The 22,341-nt window shown below is 45.9% G+C and overlaps 1 protein-coding gene across 1 annotated transcript in view; it reads left to right on the plus strand.

The window, feature by feature from the left end:
* Window positions 1-5,692, plus strand: part of PLAC8 (placenta associated 8) — a 40,002-nt gene extending 34,310 nt beyond the window's left edge. Inside the window, exons 3-4 of the mRNA XM_029599584.1 lie at window positions 169-293; window positions 5,032-5,692. Coding sequence (XP_029455444.1) covers window positions 169-293; window positions 5,032-5,136 — 230 coding nt within the window. The 3' untranslated portion in view covers window positions 5,137-5,692. The remainder of the gene's footprint in view (window positions 1-168; window positions 294-5,031) is intronic.
* The last annotated feature ends 16,649 nt before the right edge of the window (window positions 5,693-22,341 follow it).

A 22,341-nucleotide genomic window follows, 5' to 3' on the forward strand; every position in this document is an offset into this window, starting at 1 on the left:
GTATTGTAACCCACCTTGGGCCCTCTTAGGAAAGATGGGCTAGAAGTCTTATGCGATAACTAAATAAAGATAGCATTGAAAGCTATGGGAGTGGAGGTTTTAGCAGAATTCCCACACGATGGCAGCAGAGCAGCAAATCCCCCTTTGCTTTTGTCTTCTTGCACCTAGGTTTGTGCGGAACATTCTGCTTCACATGCCTGGGATGTCAAATTGCGAGCAATATGGACGAGTGCTGTCTGTGTGGGATCAGTTTTGCCATGAGGACCCTCTACAGAACTAAATACCATATTCCTGTAAGTTGCTTTTTTTTTAGTCCTCGCCTGTTTTGGAGGAGCAAATGTCATCCAGTATCTGATGAACTTCTTTGCAACACCCGAGGAAGGGGCCTTTGTATACTTGGATTTTCAAACATTCCTTAAGCATCTCTCCCCCTCATTTATCAAAATGTGTTAAGGCGTTTTCGCATGCGTTAAGGGCTTATCGCATGCGAAAGCACCATATCGTATGGTGCGATGCAAATCTGAAAAAGAGGAGGAGTGGGCTTACTGTTTTGCAAAGCCCTATCGCACAGCTTTAATGCTGATTTTAGCTACAACTTTTACAGGAGTGTTAAGCTGTGCGATAGTGTCAGAGATCTCGGGGGGGGGGGGGGGGGAGAGAGAGAGACTAGCCATAATGCCCTCATACTAGGTAGGTTTCTATATCTCTATAGGAGGCCCATCTAGTAACTCAAGGTGAGGTTTAGGTATTAGTGTAGGGGTTATGGGGCCACTTTTACATTGAAAGTGAGATGTACGAACAGAACAGTGCTCTCTTGTGAAGAGTTGATGACCTTTGGAGTGAGATTTGTGCAATGTTCTCTCAACCTAGCTTGATGGACTCTCTACCTGGATAAATCAAGCTAGGTTGAGAGAACATTGCACAAATCTCATCTTGGAGTGAGTTTCCTCATTCCGAAGGTCATCAAATCTTCACAAGAGTGCACTGTTCTGTTTGTACATCTCACTTTGAATGTCAAAGTGGCCCCTAACCCCTACACTAATACCTAAACCTCACCTTGAGTTACTAAGTGGGCCTCCTGTAGAGATATAGATACCTATTTAGTATGAGGGCATTACAGCTAGTCTCAGTCTCTCTCTATCTCTCGTTGTAGGAGGGCCCTGATAGCTAGGCTGGCTCTCCAGGAGCTTAAAACAGCATTTGCAAAAACATTACAACGTGTGATAATGTGGCTGCACGCATGTTTTGATGGTGCATCTTACTGCATCAGCCTGTAAGTTTGTACCTGAGACAATGGAGGGTGAAGCAAATTGTCCAAGGTCACAAATAGCCTCAGCAAGATTTGAACCGTGGCTTCCCTGGCTCTCAGCTTGCTGCTCTAGCAACTAGAATAGTGGTTTTCAACCTAGTCCTTGGGACACAACTAGCCAGTCAGATTTTCAGGATATCCACAGAAGAAATATCTTGAAAAATCTGACTGGCTAGGTGTGTCCCAAGGACTGAGCTGAGAACCCCTGTACTAGGCTACTCCTCCATGGCAGGAAAAGGCAGAAGTCGGTGTGAGTGGAGCTGGAACACTTAGTTACCTTGACCTCTGCACGTGGCTGCCAGAGCTCCTCCATTGCTGATGCTCCCAGCACTCAGAATGAACCACATCCAGTGCTCAGTGCAGGCTCTCCCCGTCTCGCTCAGCCTGGGGATAAGACAGAGGCTTGAAGGACAAAGGAAGAGGCCCAGAAGGTGGAAAAGGACAAGATTCTGTCTGTGATGTGTCTGTGGCACAAAAGCATGGCACAGCTCGCTGTGCCCTGCATGCTTCCCATTAATTGCCGCACTCCAGGGCTCATGCTGTAGCTAGGAAGGAGAGGCATGTGTGATTACACCTGTCCTCAGAAAGGAGCTCCTGCACATTTGGTGTATCTTGTTGTTGTGAGGGGCCAAGAACAGAGCTGGTCTGGAACGCAGTATCAAGCAGTAGTAACTTTTACATGCCACACCTGATCTGATGGCACATTGGTAAGGAAATACTGATCAAGACCCACTGTAGCAGTATTTCCCAACCTTTTCAAGCCCATGCTACACCTAGATTAGTAAAAATGTTGAATGGCACACCAGCCTCCATGAGGCAGCAAACGCAAACATGGAGGGGACTCATCGTCAAAAGAAGAGCTGCGGAAGCATTGAAAACCCCACCAGGCTCGCTTCCAAATTTTAAAACAAAGGACATGGCTGGGGGAGGGGGAAGGCGGGGCAGACACTCGCATGAACTTATTTCCTCTATGTACAAGTGTGAGAGAGAGGCACTTGTGGCAGCTGGCTCAGTGAGTTAATCTTGGCTCCCAACCCTCAGAATGAGTCACAGCCAGCACTCAGTGTCTGCTCTCTTCCCACTCAGACTGGGGATATGACAGCGGGTGGAAGGACTCAAAGATGAGGAGGTGCTGTGTCGAATATGTGTGCTGAACAAAGCGGGGCCCAGCTAGCTGAGCCCTGCAGGCTGCCCATTAATGACCACACTCCAGGGCTCATGTTAGAGCTAAGAGGAAGAGGCATGCATGATTACACGTGTTCTCAGAAAGGGGCCTGTACATGTTTAACAGCCATTGCGGGTGACTCTTGTTGCTATGAAGTGCAGAGCAGAGTCCAGGTGGTAATCTGGATCGGAGCATCCGGTAATGGTGACTTCCGTGGCACATCTGATCAGGTCTGAAGGCGCAGCCGGGTTGGGAAACACTGCAGAGTAGACTATGGAGACAATGGGGACAGAAGGCAGTCTTTATCCCATCCCCAAACTCCAATCTTCTGCAGAGACATGAGAGATTGGACTTCTCTTTCTTAGCTCTAAACCCTCTGTCCAGAATATTCTTGGCCTTCCCTGACTAACACTCTGGGCTGCACCATTTTGGTGATTTCTAGAGTCGAGAGTGCCATAGCAAATGGTTCAGCCCACTCATTACTCTGACAGCCGGTGATGGATTTAGGCTTTGGCCACCCCAGGCACTGTTGGTGATGTTGTGCCCCCACTCCAGACAAGGATCAACAGATGGGAAGATCTAAGGCACAGCCTTCTGTGCTCTGCTCAGTTTGCTCCAGGCTCATCTTCTCCCCTCATGCCCCTGAATGACAGGAGGAAAGGGGCTGGATTAGAGAGTAGAATAGTTTTTCTTTGCTCCCTTCTGTATGCTCAGGCCTCACCTCTCGCTTGCTATGCCCTACACATTACAGGAGGGGAGGGGTTGTATTAGGGAATAGAACGGGTTTTTCTTTGCTCTGTCCCTTCCTGTTCTCTACTCTGGGTAGGGAGGGCTGGAGCAGGAAGCAGAAGGTTGTGCCTTCAGCACAGCTAGAAGGCAGAAAATCTTCAGCTGGCCTGCTGCCTCCCAGATTTTTGCCGCCCCAGGCACAGGCCTAGTGTGCCAATTGATAAACTCAGGCCTGCTAACAATATCAGTATATCCTGCACTGGGAAGAGCATAAACCACAGGCCCCTTTAGACAGCGAGTGCTGATGTGACGATAATGTCACTAGAGAGGCACACAGTAAAGTTTGTGGTAATGATATTGATATTTATATGAGCAGCAATCCTTTAATCAAGGAATGCCAATATATTAGGCATTGTTGCCCTTCTCCAGCCTCAGTACCAGATAGGTAAAGTTCTAGCCTAATATGGTATGCACAGGGCTGTGGATGCTCGCAGTACACAATATCATTATTGGCACAATCAGATTTTTAGTGGTGGTGTTGATTTATAAAAATATAGTACCTCTCAAAAATGTTATGGGTCTTGTAGAGTCACAAATTTCAGGACACCATTTAGAAGAAAGTATTATTGGAACACCATGAGTCCTACAAACTCAAACTCTAAGAAACTTCATTAGCAAAGTCTGCTGTAAAAAACTATCTTGGGACTACCTTAACAAATGAATGTGAGGAAATTCAGAGTTCTAGAACCTGACACTCTTTAGTATTACCATGACATCGCAAATGGTGTCTTATGACATTCGCACAATGATATGAAACAGGGTTAGGTTTTTATGTACTGTACATTTGGAAATGTAGCACAGGGTACTCCTGAATCCTAGCAAAAATGTGGAGAAACAGCTAAATGGATGAGATAGGAAGTGCGCTATTGAAAGCATGCGAGAAGCAGTGGTAGACAACCTCTAGCCCTCATGGACACCAATCCACTCAAATTATCAGGATATCCCTAATGATTATATAGGAAATAGATTTGCATGTACATTGCTTCAATTAGGGATCTCCCGAAAACCTGAACGGATTGATATCCATGACGACTGGAGGTTGCCTACGCCTGGTGAGAAACTGATTGTGAACATTTGAAAAAGATAAGTTACAGTGAGTCTGATCTATCTGATTGTGAACTAAATATATACTACAGTATGGGTAGGTGAAAATTTCTGGTGGTTTATTATGATTAAATGCGCCATGAAAGCCATATAAGGCAGTAAGGAGCACCATTGTTTACAGCTCAACACCCAAACAACTTGGTGTACATATAGTCTGAGTCGTACCTGGATTGGGAGAGTATTGGTGGTATGAAGTTAGAGACAGCTGGAGAAACAGATTCTTATCCAGCAGTACACTTATGGGTGGCAAATGCAAACATGAATAGGACCCCCCGTGCAAGAGAGAGGGAAAAATGGATTCAGCGGTGTGCAGGCCTGGCGGTCCACGGAGACTGGGACTGACCGGGGAACTGAATTAATGTCTTGTCAAATAGGTACCCAGGAAAATCCAAACCAGGCAGGCTTCTGCAATCCTCCAACGCTTTTAAGCAGAAACCACACTGATGAACAATCCGTGCGTCCCATAATTGTAGGATACGTCACGGGACAGCATGCGTGACACAGTGACAGTGCAGATGGGTACTGAAGTAGCCCCCAGCCCTGAGCTTGGAAAGTGCTAGAAATGTCTTCCCTGTCCTGCAGAAGGAGTTGACAGTCCCTGCTTCTCCTCCGGCGGAAATGACTGACATTTCCCCTCTCTCTCTCTCTCTCTCTCTTTTAACAGGGATCCCTCTGCAAGGACTTTATGAGCAGCGTATGCTGCCTGTGGTGTTCGGTGTGCCAACTCAAAAGGGACATTAACCGAAGAAAAGAGCAAGGCATCTTTTAGGGAGGTGCTGGCCGAGGGGGGGGAATGATTCCTTCTTCATTACAGGAGTTTGAATTACTGTACAACCTCTGCATAAAACAAATCAGATCAATGATAAATGAACTGCGAAATCCTGTGAATTACTGAAAAAAAAAAGGCAAATCTACAATGTTAATCCTTGATTGTTCCTCTTCTTGTTAAGGCTCTGATTCACTAAGGCTTCTTTTCCTGTTCTGTCTGTACTGGGGGAAAAAAAAAAAAGAGAGAGAAAATGTAGCCCTCAGACTGAAATAAGGATTCGTCTGTTAGGAAAGCAGCGTGTGAGGGAGGGCAGGCCATTCTCCCTTCTGTGAACCCTGCATGATCTCTGGCTTTCTCCAGCACTGGGCTTTTCTTGAATTCCATTGTACCTTGCTGTGTCTCACCACCTCCAACAGGAGATTATTCCATGCACCCATTACCTCCTTCTGTGAAGAAGCCTCTGTCTACTGATTTATGTTTCTGTGACTGTTCCGCCACCTCACGCAAACTTGATTGGAAAGGCGCTTTATCAATAAAATTAAGTATATAAATCCTGGATCTGCTTCCTGCATACCTCCTTCTCCAAGGGCCTGCTGGCAATGTAACTCAGTTTCTTTATTCTTTTAACACATTTAGTAACAATAATGTCCCCCAGAGAAATCTAAGATCAGCCAATAAAGCTCTACTAACCATTCCCTCTGTAAAGACAGCAACACTGATGCAAGTAAGAGAGAGAGCACTATCCCTCGCCGGTCCAATATTATGGAACACACTGCCACTCGAAATAAGACTAATGAAAGATCTGAAACTCTTTAAAAAAAGTTTAAAAACATGGCTCTTCAAAAAAGCTTTTCACAATGAGAGTGGGGAGTAAGGAATACTAGCGGACAAGAAAGAGAACTCCGACACACTGTTAAAAGTCAACAAATAGCAGTTATCCCTCCTTTATTATTTTTTCTCATACCTAAAGATTCATTTAAGAGTACAGTATTCTCATATATGGATATCCTATTATTCATGTAAATAGAATTTCCAATCCATGATCCAGATAGCTTATACTATTTGAATCATGTAACCGAAACTTTATTGGCACCTACTAGCTAATTTATAATCCTAACCAGACTTATTTATGGGCCTATCAGTAAACCGTTGTGATGGTATACTACTAAACCACGGTATAGAAAAGTTTTTAAATAAATAAATACATACTACACTATTTGTTTTCCTTCCCTTTTTAATTCCCCACACTATTGTTTTTTGGGTCTGGTAGTTTTCTCTTGCTCCTTTGGGGCTTTCAGCTCAGTCGGAGATGGTCTCTTACAGGCCACAGTGGCCATGAGTCTTCATTCACAACTACCTGGGAGGTTTTCCTCTCTGTTTGATATCCCCCTTGCAACTGTTTTAGCCCAGTCACTGCATGACAGTCCCCTGCTGCGGGCCATCAACCACAGCTCTTTTCAGAGCCCTGCAGTTGTGGACCCTTAGTCCAGCCACTGGGTGTCATTAGTGCCCAATGACTGGGACTCCCTCCCAGGACTGTGAGTGCGGTCTCCAACCAGCCCAGGGAACAGAAGCTATGCCCAGGAATCGATCCCAGGTATTTTTTACATAGGAGGACTTGTCACTGCACCTCCGGGCCAGTTCTGTGGATGTTACCTACGGCGGTGGCAGACTTTGGGGAGAAGAGGGGACATGGGATAAGCTGGCTGTGTCTGACAGGCTGCAAGTACAATAAAAATAAGAAGCCCTAGCGGAAACGCAGGTGCTGACATTGCCAGGTCTGTCTGACAGGCTAAATGATCTTCATATTAACAACAATGATGCAGCCAGTTGGGGATGGCAGGGTGTCTCCAGAAAGGCCATAGGGATCTAGCAGGATAGCTGTGTTGCTATTGGTAGCTGTATGGATTATTGTGGGACCTTGTGGTTAGAAAAGGGAGGGAAGGGGTGCTGAGTATGAACTAAAATAGGGATCTTGCCTGTTCAGCTATGCAGGAAGGTGGAGTACCATGGAGGAAGACTACCCCACCGGCGCGGGCGCAACCACTCCGCCTCCCTGCCTGCCCACTGTCCGCCCACCAACACCTCCAAACTGCGGCGGCAGCACGGAGGACACTGCTGGAGGGAGCTGCCGGGGAGCAGCAGGAAGCGGGGCCTGCCTGACCCAGCCACAGCAGGTTGGCTGCTGGCACCAGGGACAATGCGACGGACGTGCGGGGAGTGCCATCCCCTCATGGAAGGAGAAAGTGAGACTTCCTCACTGCCGCCGATGCAACCGTTCCGCCCCCTGCCTGCCCACCAACACCTCCAAACCACGGTGGCAGCGCCGAAGGCACACATCAAAGGAGTGCGTCCCTTTGTGCGCGCCTGAAGTGATGCCTGAAGAAAATATTTAAACACCACCCCGACCAAACAGCTAATATAATGGAACCAACCCAACTCATTGAAACTATCACAGGACAAAGAATATATGGAAATCTTCATAGAACATCAAAACACAAGCAAAGAAAGAGCGCAAAACTGGTCTAACCCACGATAAGTAATAACTCTCATATAATCTCTTCCTGCTCCATGTTTAATCTCCTATTTCTAAACGTTCAATCACTGACAAAGAAAATCCCATTGATAAATGATCTGCTAGAAGAACTAAGATCTACTATCTTCTGCATTACTGAAACAGACTGAAAGACAGTGATAATGTTCTCTTAAAACAAATTGATCACCCCAACTATGATATCTTTCACTTCCCCAGACACAAACAAAGGTGAGGGTACATTAATAATCAGTAAAAAAGAACTTAAACCCTACAAAGTTGAGATTAACCCTCCCTACAAGGTGGCAATACTTAAATCAACTAAATATTGCCCACCTGGAACACTCCAAAAAGATTGCTCACCTCTAATCAAAATTTCCACTAAAGTGTTGCCATCACTTGAATCCATTTTAATCATAGGGGACTTTAACCTACATGTAGACAACATATCTAGAACAACAGCATGTGAAATCTTTCTAGGTACAGTGGAAGCAATGGGCTGGTCACTCATAAAGCAGGACACAACCCCATTCATAAAGCAAGACACAACCTTGACCTAATTTTCGCCAGTCACAATAACTGCACAATAAATTTATCTCACAACATACTACCCTGGTCTGATCACCAACTAATTAAAGCAGAAATAACTCTCCTAAACACGCAACAAACAAAATCATATATTAATAAATCATTCACATACAGAAAAAAGATAGACCCGAAAATACTTGAAGAAACTATTAAAAATAAGATAACTGATTTTAAACATGATAATGCCTCCTCAGCTTTTGACTCCTAGGATAAAATCATCAATGAAATAGCTGATAATCTAAACCCAATCCAGGAAAAAACATTCCAAAAAGAACGTAATACCTCTTAAAAAAAAAAAAGAAACCTTGGTATAATGAAGAATTAAGACAAACCAAACAAACTCTGAGAAAATCTGAAAAGCAATGGCGAAAATGCCAGTCTATGGAATCCTTAGAAAAAATACAAATCCCTACTAACAAAATATCGTGAACTGATCAATAAAGCAAAAAAAAAGACTACTCTGCTAAACAGGTTCATGGTGTAATATTTAATTCCAAATTACTCTTTGAAACACTTAAAATTTAATCAAAGACCCATCTTCCTCCATCTCGAATAACTACGACTTCTAAAACAACTCCTGCAATGAATATGCCACGTCTATGTTAAATAAAATCAATAGGTTAAAAACACAATTCTCCACCTGCTTACCAACAAATGAATCTGAACCTGAAGAAAAAATATGGGCAAGCAAAATGGAACTCAGTCGACACAGTATCTAAACTTGAAATTAACCAAATCATTAATAAAATTAAGCTTGCTATCCACCCACTGGGCCCAATCTCCACAAGTTCACTGAAAACAGTACACAGCGTAATCACTCCAACAATCACAACAATGATCAGTCACTCGCTATCAGAAGGACTGGTCCCTGATAAGGCAAAACAAGCTGTGATAAAACCAATCCAAAAAAATAAAACTGGCAGAATCGATGATTGGGACAATTATTGACCAATATCAAAGCTGCTTTTCATCGCTAAAGTCCTAGAAAAAGCAATCAATACAGGTATCCCCGAGGGTTCAACACTCTTGGCTGTACTATTCAACATTTATATGTTGCCTCTATGTACATTAATAGCGGAACTAAGAATCAACTTTTTCCTATATGCAGATGACATACAATTCTATATCCCATTCGACAAAACATTTGAAAAAACTGCATTGATCCTATCAACATATATGATGGCAATACAACAAAATATATCCCAGCTGAAACTAACACTAAACATAAAAAAATCCAAATATTGTGTGGTTAAGAAGAAATTCCACGATAATCAAACTGCCAACCCTAGACCTAGGAAATGCTTACATTACACCCTCAGATCAAGTATGGGACCTTGGAATGCAGATAGATGAGAACCTTACAATGAAAAAGCATATAAGCAAATTAATCAAAACAGGATACTCCAAACTGAGAATATTACATTGGCTGAAACCATTACTAACAATGCAGGACTTCTGCACTGTCTTGCAAACATTGATATTTTCAAACACAGATTCCTGCAACTCCCTTTTACTAGGCCTACCCTCAGACTATTAAAACCACTACAGTTGCAAAATGCCTCAGCTAGACTCTTACTAGGGACAAGGAAATTTGACCACATCACTCCCTTGCTGAGAACACTGCACTGGCTTCCTATACAATCCAGAATTCATTATAAAGTATTACTCTAATTTTTAATATCATCAACAACATTAACTCTTGCTTAATAGGACTGACACTTCAACCATACACACCACAGAGAGCTCTAAGATCACAAAAGAAAGGACTTCTAAAGGTCCCTACAACATGGAGTACACATCTGACACAGATAGACCGAATGTTTTCCGTAGCAGGCCCCAAGCTGTGGAGCTCTCTTCCAGAATCAATACATCTCTATATGTTACTGTTCTAAGATCAATGCAATATAATTGTTTCATTCCAATGTTTATGCCTATTTAAATCCTAGTCAATGTTAATCAATGTTTCTATTTCTAAGTTAGTTCTAGTCTGGTTTAATTTCAGTTCTATGTAAAGCCTCTTCTCGCTGCATTGTGTTCCATGTAAACCGATGTGATATTCCCAACGAATGACGGTCTATAAAAACTTTAAACATCCTTACTGTTATCTAACTTGGCTTTTTGGTAAATCAATAAAAACCGTTTGACATAAAAACTTTAAACAAATAAAATAAATAACTATGTCTGAAACAGAAAGAAAGAGTTTCAAACATGAACTGAAAACATGGCTCTTTAGGAATGCATTCGATCTAATGTAAAATACCAATATACCAAGAACGTCACTGCCAGAGCCACAGACTATATTAGTAGACTGATTGAGCAATAAGTATTGAGCAATGCAAAATGTAACACGATAACATATGAAGGATAATGAAATTAAAATTATGGATTGCAAACCAACATCATAGCACCCTAGCGAACTTGTAATTGATGTTCATGTGTTGACCAGGAATATGTATTTGCTGTTATGTTGAACTAGATTATATATGAATACGACACTGAATATGTATTTGCTGTTGCTTTGACCTAGATTTTGAATGTTGATCTAGAAAGGGAATGTTGACCGAGAATTTGCATGCTGATGTTGTAAACTGTTGTGATCTTATTTTGGAACGACTGTATATAAAATAAAATATATAAATAAACTGATTAGGAGAGATATCCTATAGGTGGTCTTGATCTTGACTGGCAGCTAGGATATATCCTTGTCAGTGTGCAGCTCCTCCTCATGTCCTATCCCTGCTGTATTCAACATCAGGGTGCTTGCACTTCCTGTATTTTCATCTTGCAATGCACGAGATGAGAATACAGGAAGTACTAGCACTGTGAGTGTTGAATACTACGGGGCCAGCATGCAGGAGGAGCCACAAAACAGCTGCTTTCCCCAAAGAAGAAGGTAGGGGCTAGCAGCAGCAGTTGAAGAAGAATGACCTGTGGACTCTGGCTACCTGGTTTGGAAGTGTGTGAGTGAATGGGAGGCTGCCTGTGAAGGGTGTGTGTGTGAGTGTGAGTGTGAATGAAAGCCTGCCGGAGATGGTGTGTGTGTGTGTTAATGTGAACCTACCTGGGATAAATGGGTGTGTGAATGGGAACCGGCCTGGGATGGGTGTGTGTGGGTGTGAATGAATGGGAACCTGCCTGGGATGGGGGTGTGTGTGGGTGAATAGAAACCTGCCTGGGATGGGTGTGTGTGTGTGTGTGTGTGTGAGAATGGGAACCTGCCTGGGATGGGTGTGTGTGTGAGAATGGGAACCTGCCTGGGATGGGTGTGTGTGTGTGAATGGGAACCTGCCTGGGATGTGTGTGTGTGTGCGTGAATGGGAGCCTGCCTGGGATGTGTGTGTGTGTGTGTGCGTGAAATGGAACTTGCCTAGGATGGGAGTGTGAATGGGAGTCTGCCTGGGATGGTTGGGTGCTTGTGTGAATGGTAGCCTGCCTGAGTTGCAAGTGTGTGTGTGAGACAATGAGAACCTGCCTGTGATGCATGTATGTCAGAATGGGAACCTGCCTGGGATGGGTGGGTGGGTGTTGCGTCCATCGGTCTCAGACGGCTTCAACCTCTGTGCCTCACCTTTCTTCCTTCTCTCTCCTCAAGCCTTGGGAAGATGGCTGCTGCCGCGTCTTCATGCCGCTCTCTCCGGCGTCCCTGGATCGGCAATGGCGACGGTGTTCGCCATGATTTTCCTGAGGGCCTCCTAGGGTGCGCGTGCGCACGCCACCCACGTCTATATCCACATCATGGTGGGAACCTTGGGAGGCGTACCCTCCGAGTGACGTCATCATATCCTGGTATTTAGTCTGCCCTTCGTTTGCTAACAAACTGAGTTAGCAAGGATTGGACTGCCTCCGGTCTAAGCTGCTCTGCTGCTTCCTAGCTGCCACAGGAAGCTCTCTCTGCCCTTAGGGGTATTCTTTGCTAACCTGGGTACCCGCTCATCAGGGGCCCTTCTGCTCTATTTCAGGTACCTATCTTGGGATACCGGGTATTTGCTTCTCGAGGGCTTGCTCTCCCTATTCTGGTGCCTGTCACTGAACAACTTCTGCCTGTCTGGACCTTCAACTATACAGTTTCTGCTTCAGTGAGTACTAACCCTTTCAGTCTGTCTCATCTTCATCTTCAGCTCCAGGTCTACATCTGGGATCTGTCCCTGCTACACCGTGCTGCCTATCACCTACTCGAGTTGAGACTGGTCTCCTCTGCTGAGGACCCCTGGACTACTTCACTGAGCTACCTCCACTGCTGCCTGCTCCCCGGGCAGTACCATCGAGCTGTACAATAAATACAAACTTCTCTGTGTCTGCGGGTATAGAGTCTAGCCTAGTACTGCGGTTCCTCACGGGGCTCCTCCCCATGGGAGTGGCCATCACCGCAGTACCCAAGAATCCACTGCAACACCTCATAACCATAACAGATTCCTAACTCCATGGATTTGGCTCAGCTCACCGCTTTGCAGGCCATTCCAGGCCTGGTCCAGCGAATCTCCAAACAACAGGATTCGTTGGACAACTGGACAGTTGCCTTTAATCAGTTACACGCACAGATGAATGCACTGGCTGCCACAGGTAAAGAAGTTATACCGCCAGCAGTGACAGTCAAGTCTAGAGTGCCTCTATCTCTCCGACACGCTTCGTGGGTGAAGTTTGGAAATGTAGAGGATTTATTAATCAATGTTGCATGCGCTTTTCTCTGCAACCTAACCATTTCCCTACAGCGTTTGCCTAGACCACCTATAACCTTTCGTATCTGAATGGAAGAGCGTTGGCTTGGGCCTCACCGCTGTGGGAGCACAATGACCTTATCCTGAATGATGTTGCCGGGTTTCTTGAACTGTTTAAATCAGTATTTGATGACCCTGCCCGGTACTCGATAGCAGGATCAGCTTTGGTTCATCTAAAACAAGGTAACAAACCTTTACCAGACTTTGCCATTGAATTCAAGATGTTGGCTTCTGAATTACATTGGGACCCTAAGTGCCTGAAAACCCTATTTTTTGAAGGCCTGAACTCCCAGTTGAAAGATGAACTGATGACTCGTGAGATCCCCGAGACTTTAGCAGCACTTATGAAGTTGGCAGCAAAGACTGATTGCTGAATTTGCGACAAAGTTCAAGAGGTCAAGAGTCTCAGAAGACCACTCCAGGGAGAGATTCTTGTCAAGTCTGTACCCAGGCCTACACTCCCAGGGCCTGCTGCTGGCGAAGAAGAACCAATGCAACTGGGCCGCAGTCATTTGACTTCTAAAGAGAGATGATTCCAAAAGAGGTTGGGACTATGCATGTATTGTGGACAAGCTGGTCATGCTGTACAATCATGCCCTATATGTCCGGGAAACTGGCAGACCTAAGTCCTGTGGGAGGACTCTTCTTAGGTCTAACTGCACCCTCTTCTCCACTCTCTCTTCCAGTATCTTTAATCTGAGGGCCTTTGGAATATTAGACCCTTGCCTTAGTAGCCTCTGGGGCAGGGGGAAATATCATTTTGAAACGTCTAGTGGAACACTTGCGGATCCCTACCACTACTATGACGTCTCCATTATTATTGTCCTCTATTCATGGAGAGCCCTTACTGGGTGAAGTAACTCTGCTTACAGAACCAGTGAGCTTGCGTACCGGTGCTCTTCATACAGAGACTATTTCCTTCTTTGTGCTAGAGAAGGCCATGCACCCTTCTGGGTCTACCGTGGCTGCAGAAACACATGCCACAATTCAACTGGACCACTTTGGAGCTTTCACGTTGGGGTCCAGATTGTCATGGAAAATGCTTAATGGAAGTCACTCCAATACCTTGCATGCCAACTACCCCGTTGTTGCCTGGGTTGCCGCCTCAATATGCATCTTACCAAGATGTATTCTCAAAAGAAGCTGCTGATGTGTTACCTCCACACAGATCATATGTCTGTGCAATTAATTTGAAACCAAATATGGAACCACCCAAAGGAAGGGTCTATCCCCTCTCCGTGGTATAGAATAAGGCGATGTCAGAATACATCCAGGAGAATCTCCAGAAAGGCTTCATAAGACCTTCTAAGTCTCCTGCCAGTGCAGGATTTTTCTTCGTGGGACAGACAGGCACAGCGTTTGGGGACAGGCACAGTGGTTGAGGTCAGGTACATGTGCTGATATTATCTGGAGCATATGAGGCAGTTGGAGCTGCTGCAAGGCCTTAAATTGTTTTTATTCATCTTGCCATTCACAGGGAAAATCTGGAAACCAAGCAAAGGCATGTTTATTTTCAAAAACACTAGCATTTCCATCAACTCTGGTGCCAGCCTTGAGCGATGAGGGCTCATGATATCCCCTGTCATTGAAAATACACGTTCATTGGGCACACTGGTTGGTGGAAATGACAGATATCGCTGAGCCACTTTGGATAGGTGTGGCCAGACAGTGGACTTGTGTGCCCAATATGCCAGCAGATCTGTCTGCATGTCCTCTATGGGCTCTGTGAGATACCATGTCACTGACATTTGTGCTGGTGTCTCCTTTGCTTGAGTGGGCTGAGAGTCCTTCTTGCCAGCTGCTTTCACTCTAGCCCGTTCCAGAACAGATGCTTGTTTATGGGCAACATGGCTTTGGCATACTGAAGTGGAGCAGGAAGTACTAGCTGTCACTGACAGAGTGCTGCTCATGCTTGGGCTAGCACAACTCTCTGAAGTGCCCACTGTTTCCACCCCTCTCCTTCATGCCTAATCTGTCTCTGCCTATGGCGCTCCTGTTCACAGACTTTTACTAACAGCAGGTTCTTCACAAATGTGAAACAATCGGACTGTAGGGCAAGTTTCCCTGTCACACGGGGATCACAGACTGTGGCGAGCATGTATATGTGGTGATTTGTTAAAGGTCCTAATCTCTCTTGCACCTGCTTCTGCAAAAAGTCCAGACAATGCAGCACCTCTGCTGTCATTCCCTCTTCCTGTTTAAAGCCCTCCAAATTTTCCTCCAGAAAATTAACTATAGGGATGATGTCAGCCAAGGTGGCACTTCTGGAACTCAGCACCTCCGTAGCATCCTTGAAGGGCTGCAGGATTTTTACCAGCTGACTCATGACTAACCAATCATGATGCCCTAGGGGATTCTACAAACCTAGGTCCATTGTACCAGAAAGTTCATGAAGGGGTGTCTGCTGCTCCACTAACCTCTGCAGCATCATAAAGGTGGAATTCCACTAGGTGGCAATGTCTTGAATGAGACGCTTGTGAGGTATCCTCAAATCAGTCTGCTTTTCACGGAGAACCTGCCCCACTTTCACACTTCTGTGGAAGTACGCTGCTATGTTCCTATACTTGTGTATTAACATATGCAGTATTCATTCTCTTGGTGATTGGACTCCAACCCCAGAGCTGACTTCACTACCAGGTGCTGAGTGTGCACAAAACATCGGATGTTCTGAAAGCCCCCGTTGGATATTGCCTTTACCATGTTTGCACCATTGTCTGTGACAAAGAACCCTGCTTGAGGATTCCTGGTTCTCTGGTGCAGCTGCCAACCCTCCAGCATCTGTCTGATGCATGCTAGAATATTGGCTGTGGTATGGGCATTGTCCATCAGGTGGGTGTGCAATAAAGCCCACCTCCACCCTGATACTTGTTCACTAATAGAGCTGCTGCCTGCCCCTGCCTCAGCCAGGTCCCACCAATGTGCTGTCAGGGAGAGGTAAGAGTGTGCAGCGTTCATAGCAGTCCAGATATCGCAGGTGAAATGCACACTCCCGCCTGCCTTAGCTCTCTGCGCTTGGATGCGACTGCGACACTGGTTGCATAGGCTGGGGATGACCTTTCTGCTAAATGTGGTTCTGGAAGGGACTTTGTAATTTGGAACTAAGACCTTCAGCAAATGCTTGAAACCCACATTCTCCACTACCTGCAAGGGCTGGTCATCAAGGGCAATCATTTCCCCAATGCTCCTGGTTACAACTTTTGAGGCTGCCTGGCTCCTTCCCCGTGATAGCGTTACCGAACACCACCCCATTTCCTCCATGGTGGGTTGTCGCTTCTGACACATAGCAGGGGGCTGCTGGCCTGCCACCTGACTGCTAGAAGGGGCTGAGGGCGTGGGATGACTCTGCTCCTTTTCAACCACTTTACGCTGCCTGGAAAAAGGTGTCCCTTGACTGGTACTGCCACCATCCCCAGATGGCAGTACTGTTGTTGGGTGTTGCCTCTTCATATGATGCATCATGCCAAAACTAGTTAGATGTCCCATTTGCTTGCCTTTGCTAATAGCCCTGGCACAGTAATTACACTGAGCAAAACGCAGGTCCTTTGTAACTTTAAAGTGGCTCCAGATCACAGATTTCTTTCGTGATCCCTTCTCTATAGCCTTTGGGGTGGATGCTGGCAATGGAGTTGAAGTAGTGGGTGCACCCTGAGAAGCAATGCCAGGGGCATCAGTCACACTCTGTGCCTGCACTGACTGCTCTTCCTCCTCCTCATCATCAGTTTCATCTCTCCCCTCCAGCACTGAAGTAGAGGCTAAGACAGAACTAACTAATCCTCCTAAACCTTCTTCAGCTATTAATTCTTCCATTTCTGATGATGAGAATCCCACACAAGATGATTCTTCATCAGAATCAGAAGCAAACAACGTCTGCGCTACATTGTCAGCGCTAACTAGAGTCTGCTGTCGTACTGCTGCTTTTGGGTCTCACCCTTTTGTCTTGCATGACTCAGCCTCCCCTTCCCTCACCTCCAAAACAACAGGGTCAGAAACAGGTGGTGGCAGTGCATCATCTTTAAATTTCAATTTTTTCCGGATGGAATTGCCTGCCCCTCCAGAGATTTTAGATTGGAAAAGCTCCCTTTTTAACTTTAATGGGGGACTGGCACTGCCTTTTGAAGTGCCTCCTCTGCCAATCCCAATCACTAGACCATGTCTACCTTTCCCTGACATCATGGATTTAATGTCACTGCCTACTAGGGATTTCAATTAAAAGAATTATTTCTTTATTGGTGTCTGAACACCTCTGTACCAATATATGTGAGTGTGGAAAACTACACACACACACACACACACTAAAATACTGAAAGCCTGAGCAAGCCCAATTCCTACAGTGATGCTGCTTGTTCTTTGAAAATACCAACTCCCAGACAGCCACTGCAACTCTCACACTATCTGCTCTCTCTGTGTGCACAAAAAATGAACCTCCAGAGAAAAGACTGGAAGCCTGGGCAAGCCCAATTCCTACAGTGATGCTGCTTGTTCTTTGAAAATACCAACTCCCAGACAGCCACTGCAACTCTCACACTATTTCCCACCCACATCATCCAAACCCTGCCTGCAACCTACCCCAGGGGGGTAAGATCAGCAGCAAAATGCCACTGCTGGCAGCTTGTCTCAGTGGGAGACACAGAGAGACAGTCTGAGTTCAATAAAAAAAAAAAGTGCAGTAAAAAAAGCCTGGCTGGCACAGCAGCAAAAACAAACAAATATCTTTTTCAATGGAAAATTCTATCAAAGTAGCAAGCAATAGCAATTGAATACAGATTTGAGTCACTCAGAGACTAGCTCTGAGTACAGCAACCTCCTCAGACAAAAGCCAAGAAGAAAGTGTGTGGTGCGCTGCATGCTATGCTTGCTTAAGGTAGAAATACAGCAGGAACAGCATCACAGAGCCCTGAGAGCAGCGATTGGCTGAATTAGAAAAATGCTTCACTCTGATACATTGGCATTCTGGTCTCCTTGCCAACCTGTCCGACCCACTCTATGACAGGGCTGTGAGGTCACTTATGACTCACAGGAAAGGGCTGGTTGTTGCTAAGGATACTCCCACATGGCCTTCTCCTATTTCAAACAGCTGCTAAGAAAGCACTGCGAACCAAAAGAATGAAACTAATAAGATATGTTTCATTCGTGGGGGGGATCATCATTCGTTTTGCGGACCCACTAATCAAACGAACAGGGACCTATTTGAGCGGATTGCACATCCCTAAACACATTACAGTATGGCATTTACCTTTGAATAGGCTTTCCAACTACCTTGTTACTGTAGAAAATAATGCATTAGTGTTATTCCTTGCTGTGCCTGTAACCGTCTCTTTTTAGTCAGTAAGGAGGTCCAGACAACTGATCCGTAAAGATAGACTTTTATTGCCAGCAAGATGCAGCTAAGACAAAGGCTCAGTACAACTGCATGCCCCTCCCCTTCAGGAGCAGACTCTTATGCACTTTACAGTTCTTATCTTTTACACATGCGTTCTAAGCATTGCTGAGCAAGCATATTCCGGCTGAAGGGGCTACTGACCCCCTCCCTAGACACCCTGGAACTTTCGTGAAACTTCTCCCATGTTCTGCAGGAGAGGCTGCTGGGACTTGCAGTTCTGGAAAGGAATTTGCGAGTCTGCAGTAATACAGCCCATCACATAATACATCCATTGTTCTAATCTAGGTTACAGCAGTGAAAGCTTATCAGAGAATAAGAACAGCGAAGCCAAAAAAAAATGAAAATGTGCAATGTGCTGACAGAGTTTCTCAATGTCCTAATTACAGCTGTATTGCAGACTGTAAGTAAACCCGTCATGAAGCAGGGAATTCTGGTACATGAAGTCCTTTGTCAGGTTGAAGTGTTCAGACCCCTTCATGCCAATAGAGGCCATAACATACTGTTTCTCAGCTTTCACTAATTCTGCATAATAACTATTGCAGCTACCCACCAGCTTTTCATATTTAAGGGAATTCAATTTTATTTCCAGCAACTCTCCAACCCTCTAACCTTACTATAAAAAACTTTCAAAACCTGAATAAACTAAGGAGATCTAATGGACATCTTTCAATGGGACCACCTCCTCTAACACATTCACTGCTGTAGTATATCATGTATCAACCACAACTTCAGTTGCCACATCATTAGCTTCAAGGAGATGTAGAGACATTGCTTCTCCATAACCACCCACATCCGTATGCGCCCAAGATTTTCTCTGTGTCTGTACTTGACCACCTCTAACCTGGTCCCAGAACCAGTACAAAAAGAAAAAAAATACAGTATTGTGATCTGACCAAGGGACCATCCTTGTGCCCATCACCGTCACAGAGCAGGAATAACCATTGCACCAGATCCTAACACAGGATCTAGACGATGCCCAGCATAGAGAGTAGGTGAGATAACTGATTGTGTTAAATTATCATTTAGTGAAGAAATAAAATTCTGAGCCATGTCACATGATTGGTTATCAATATGTAAATTAAAATCAACTACTACTATTTCTTGCATTAAATACAGTCTGTTATGGCCGTCGGCTGCGGCACTCTGCGGCCGGGACCAAAGGCTCACCCGCAGCGTGGGTCATCGCTGGGGCTCCTGCTGGGGCAGGCAGCCTCCTCCAGCGCTCTCCTCATGGCCATGGCCGCTGCTGAGGCCGGCCGCATGGCCCTGCACGGCCGGGAAGACTCCGCCCCCTCCGGGTTAGTTAGAGCCGCACGCACGGCTGAAGAATATATTTAAAGGAGCCATGACAGGAAGTTGTCGTGGCTCCTTCCTGGGACTCCTCCCTCGCCTCTAGTATTTAAGGCAAGGTCTGCTCCTCAGACTTTGCCTTGGTATTGAGGCTCCTAGCTGAGGTTTGCCTGAGCTCCGTGTTCCTAGTTTGGTTCTGCTCCTCGTCCTGTTCCTGCTCATCGCCCCTTTGGACTGATTCCTTGGCTTTTGACCTATGGACCGGCTGTGGTGATTCTCTTGGCTTGATCCTGGACTGGCTTCAGACCCTTCTCCTGGTTTGCTCCTGGACCGGCTTTGGACCCTTCTCCTCATTTGCTCCTGTACCGGCTTACGACCCTCCTCTGGTATTCAACCCATGGACCGGCTCTTGACTATTCTTCGACTCCCACTCCTGGACTAACTACGACCTGCTGGAGGCGCCAGCCGTCTGTAATCCACGACCTGCAGGAGGCGCCTGCATTCAGACCTACATTTAGTCTTCAGGGAGTCTTCTAAGTCCCAGTGGCCGGGTCCCTACGGGCTCCTCCTGGGGGGATCGCGAGCTTCCAGGGTGAAGTCTTCATTCTACATCTGCATTCTCAGGCCTTGCCCTCCGACAATAGAGACCTAAAAGGGGTGACTCCCTTTTTGGGTAGCGCTAACTCTACCTTGGAACAGGGGTCCACCTTCTGTTTCATAACACAGTCAATACACAGACCTATTTTTCTGATGCCACAGAACTTACATGCATAGTTTCCTGGCAATGGAAAATTACATGCGCAAGATCAAAAAGCACATGGACAGAAATCAGTGTTTGCTTAGGATATTCTCCAGCACTTCCTGTAAGAATGCCTAAAAAGTAACAGTGGTCATTATTGCTGATATATCCTATGGAACATTTCAATCAAAATCATGATGTAAGATTAAAATAAAAGAAGTTGTTAATGTTCGAACATTGGCATTTGGGTTTCCACGTTTGTGAGACATGGTTTCTACTGCCAGGTTCATTACATCACCAGAGACAAAACCCCAAAAATAATACCCCTTCAATTGGTGGATAGAAAGGTTTTATTTACAGGAAAGATAGTGAAAGCTTCCCAGGATGAATAGAATACAGTAAGGCAGGACTTCCCAAACCTGTCCTGGGGACCCCTCAGCCAGTCAGGTTTTCAGGATATCCACAATGAATATACATGAGATACATTTGCAGATCATGGAGACTCAGGATATGCAAATACATAAAAAAATATGTAAATAGCATCTAATCATGTATTCTGTATTTTATAAAAGTTGAAAATATATGCGTATTTTAATTTTCACGCATACATAGATGCATATAAAAAAAAGGGGCAGCCAACATTTATGTGAACGAGCTGCTAGTTTAAAAGACACTTATTCATGGAGATTTGACAGCTTACTCACATGATTTTACACCTGCTAACGGTGCCAGGACCAGCTTTTTCTGCACATGGGGCAGATATTCAGAATCGCATCCTCCCCACCCTTCGACTTACCAGTGGCTGCTCTGGCACTGCGTTGTGTCCTCTCTTGGCAGCTAATTCCTCTGGTGGCAGCAGTTCCTGCAAAGCACACCCCTCTCTCCCCCCTCCCATCCAGCATCTGACTGCTCTCTCTTCTCCAACCCTTGACCAGCATCCCCTCTCTCTTCCCCCACCCATTCCTTCCCCTCCCCACAATCCACTCTGTGCCTTGCATCTCCTACTCCTTCCCCTGCACCCCCCTTTGACCCCCCCCCCACCCACTCCTTACCACGCGTTCCCCTTTCTCTCCTTCACTCACTGCTCCCCCTGCACCCTCGCCTTTCTCCTCCACTCACTCCTGGTCTAGCACTCCTTCTCTGTCTCCCAACCAGCTCTTGCCCAACAGCACCCCTCTCTACCACCCATCCCTCGCCTAGCAGCTTCCCCCTCTCTCCTTCTTCGCCACCTGCCCAGAAGTAGACCCTTTTCCCCCCCCCCCCGCCCATTAGCCCTTCTCTCCCAACCTTCTGCTCAGTAACAGAGGGCCCATCTCCCTTAGAAACCCTTACCCAGCAGCAATAGCCCCCCTTTCCCCCCAACTCTCTGCCCAGCAGCAGGAGACCCTTCTCCCCAGCAGCAGCTGCCCTCCCCCCTCTCTCTGCCCCCAACCTTCCGCCTAGCAGCCGTACCTTCTCTGGCTCCTCCCTTCACCCCTTACCCAGCAGTAACGCTCTCACCTCTCCCCCTTTCTTTCTCTCTCCTGTGCTCCTTGGGCTGTAATGCTGTAGATCTTTATAGAGCGGCAGCAGCAATAGCTGCAGAAACTTAAAAAATAAAATCAGCGCAGAGACTGGGAGCCACCATGCACCCACAGGCCCTGAGGCAGCCCTGACCCTCCTCTCACACAACCTTATTCATTACAGCATCCTGAAAACCTGATTGGCTAGGAGGCTCCAGGACAGGTTTGGGAAATCCCTCCCTAGGCTCTTCAGCCAATTCATTTTCAGACCTATAGGCGCCCCTGAAATTTTGCTAATTAAACTCAATCATTATGTTCCACAACCCTTCCCAGAACAATCCTGTAAAACAGAGCCGTAGCCAGGCAATTTGGCGCCTATGGCCAAGTGAAAACGTGTGCCCTCGCCCTATGCACAGCACACGACACCACAAGCTGGAAGACTCAATTTTATTTTTATT

Source organism: Rhinatrema bivittatum, chromosome 1 (genome assembly GCF_901001135.1).
Source record: "Rhinatrema bivittatum chromosome 1, aRhiBiv1.1, whole genome shotgun sequence".
Taxonomy (NCBI): domain Eukaryota; kingdom Metazoa; phylum Chordata; class Amphibia; order Gymnophiona; family Rhinatrematidae; genus Rhinatrema; species Rhinatrema bivittatum.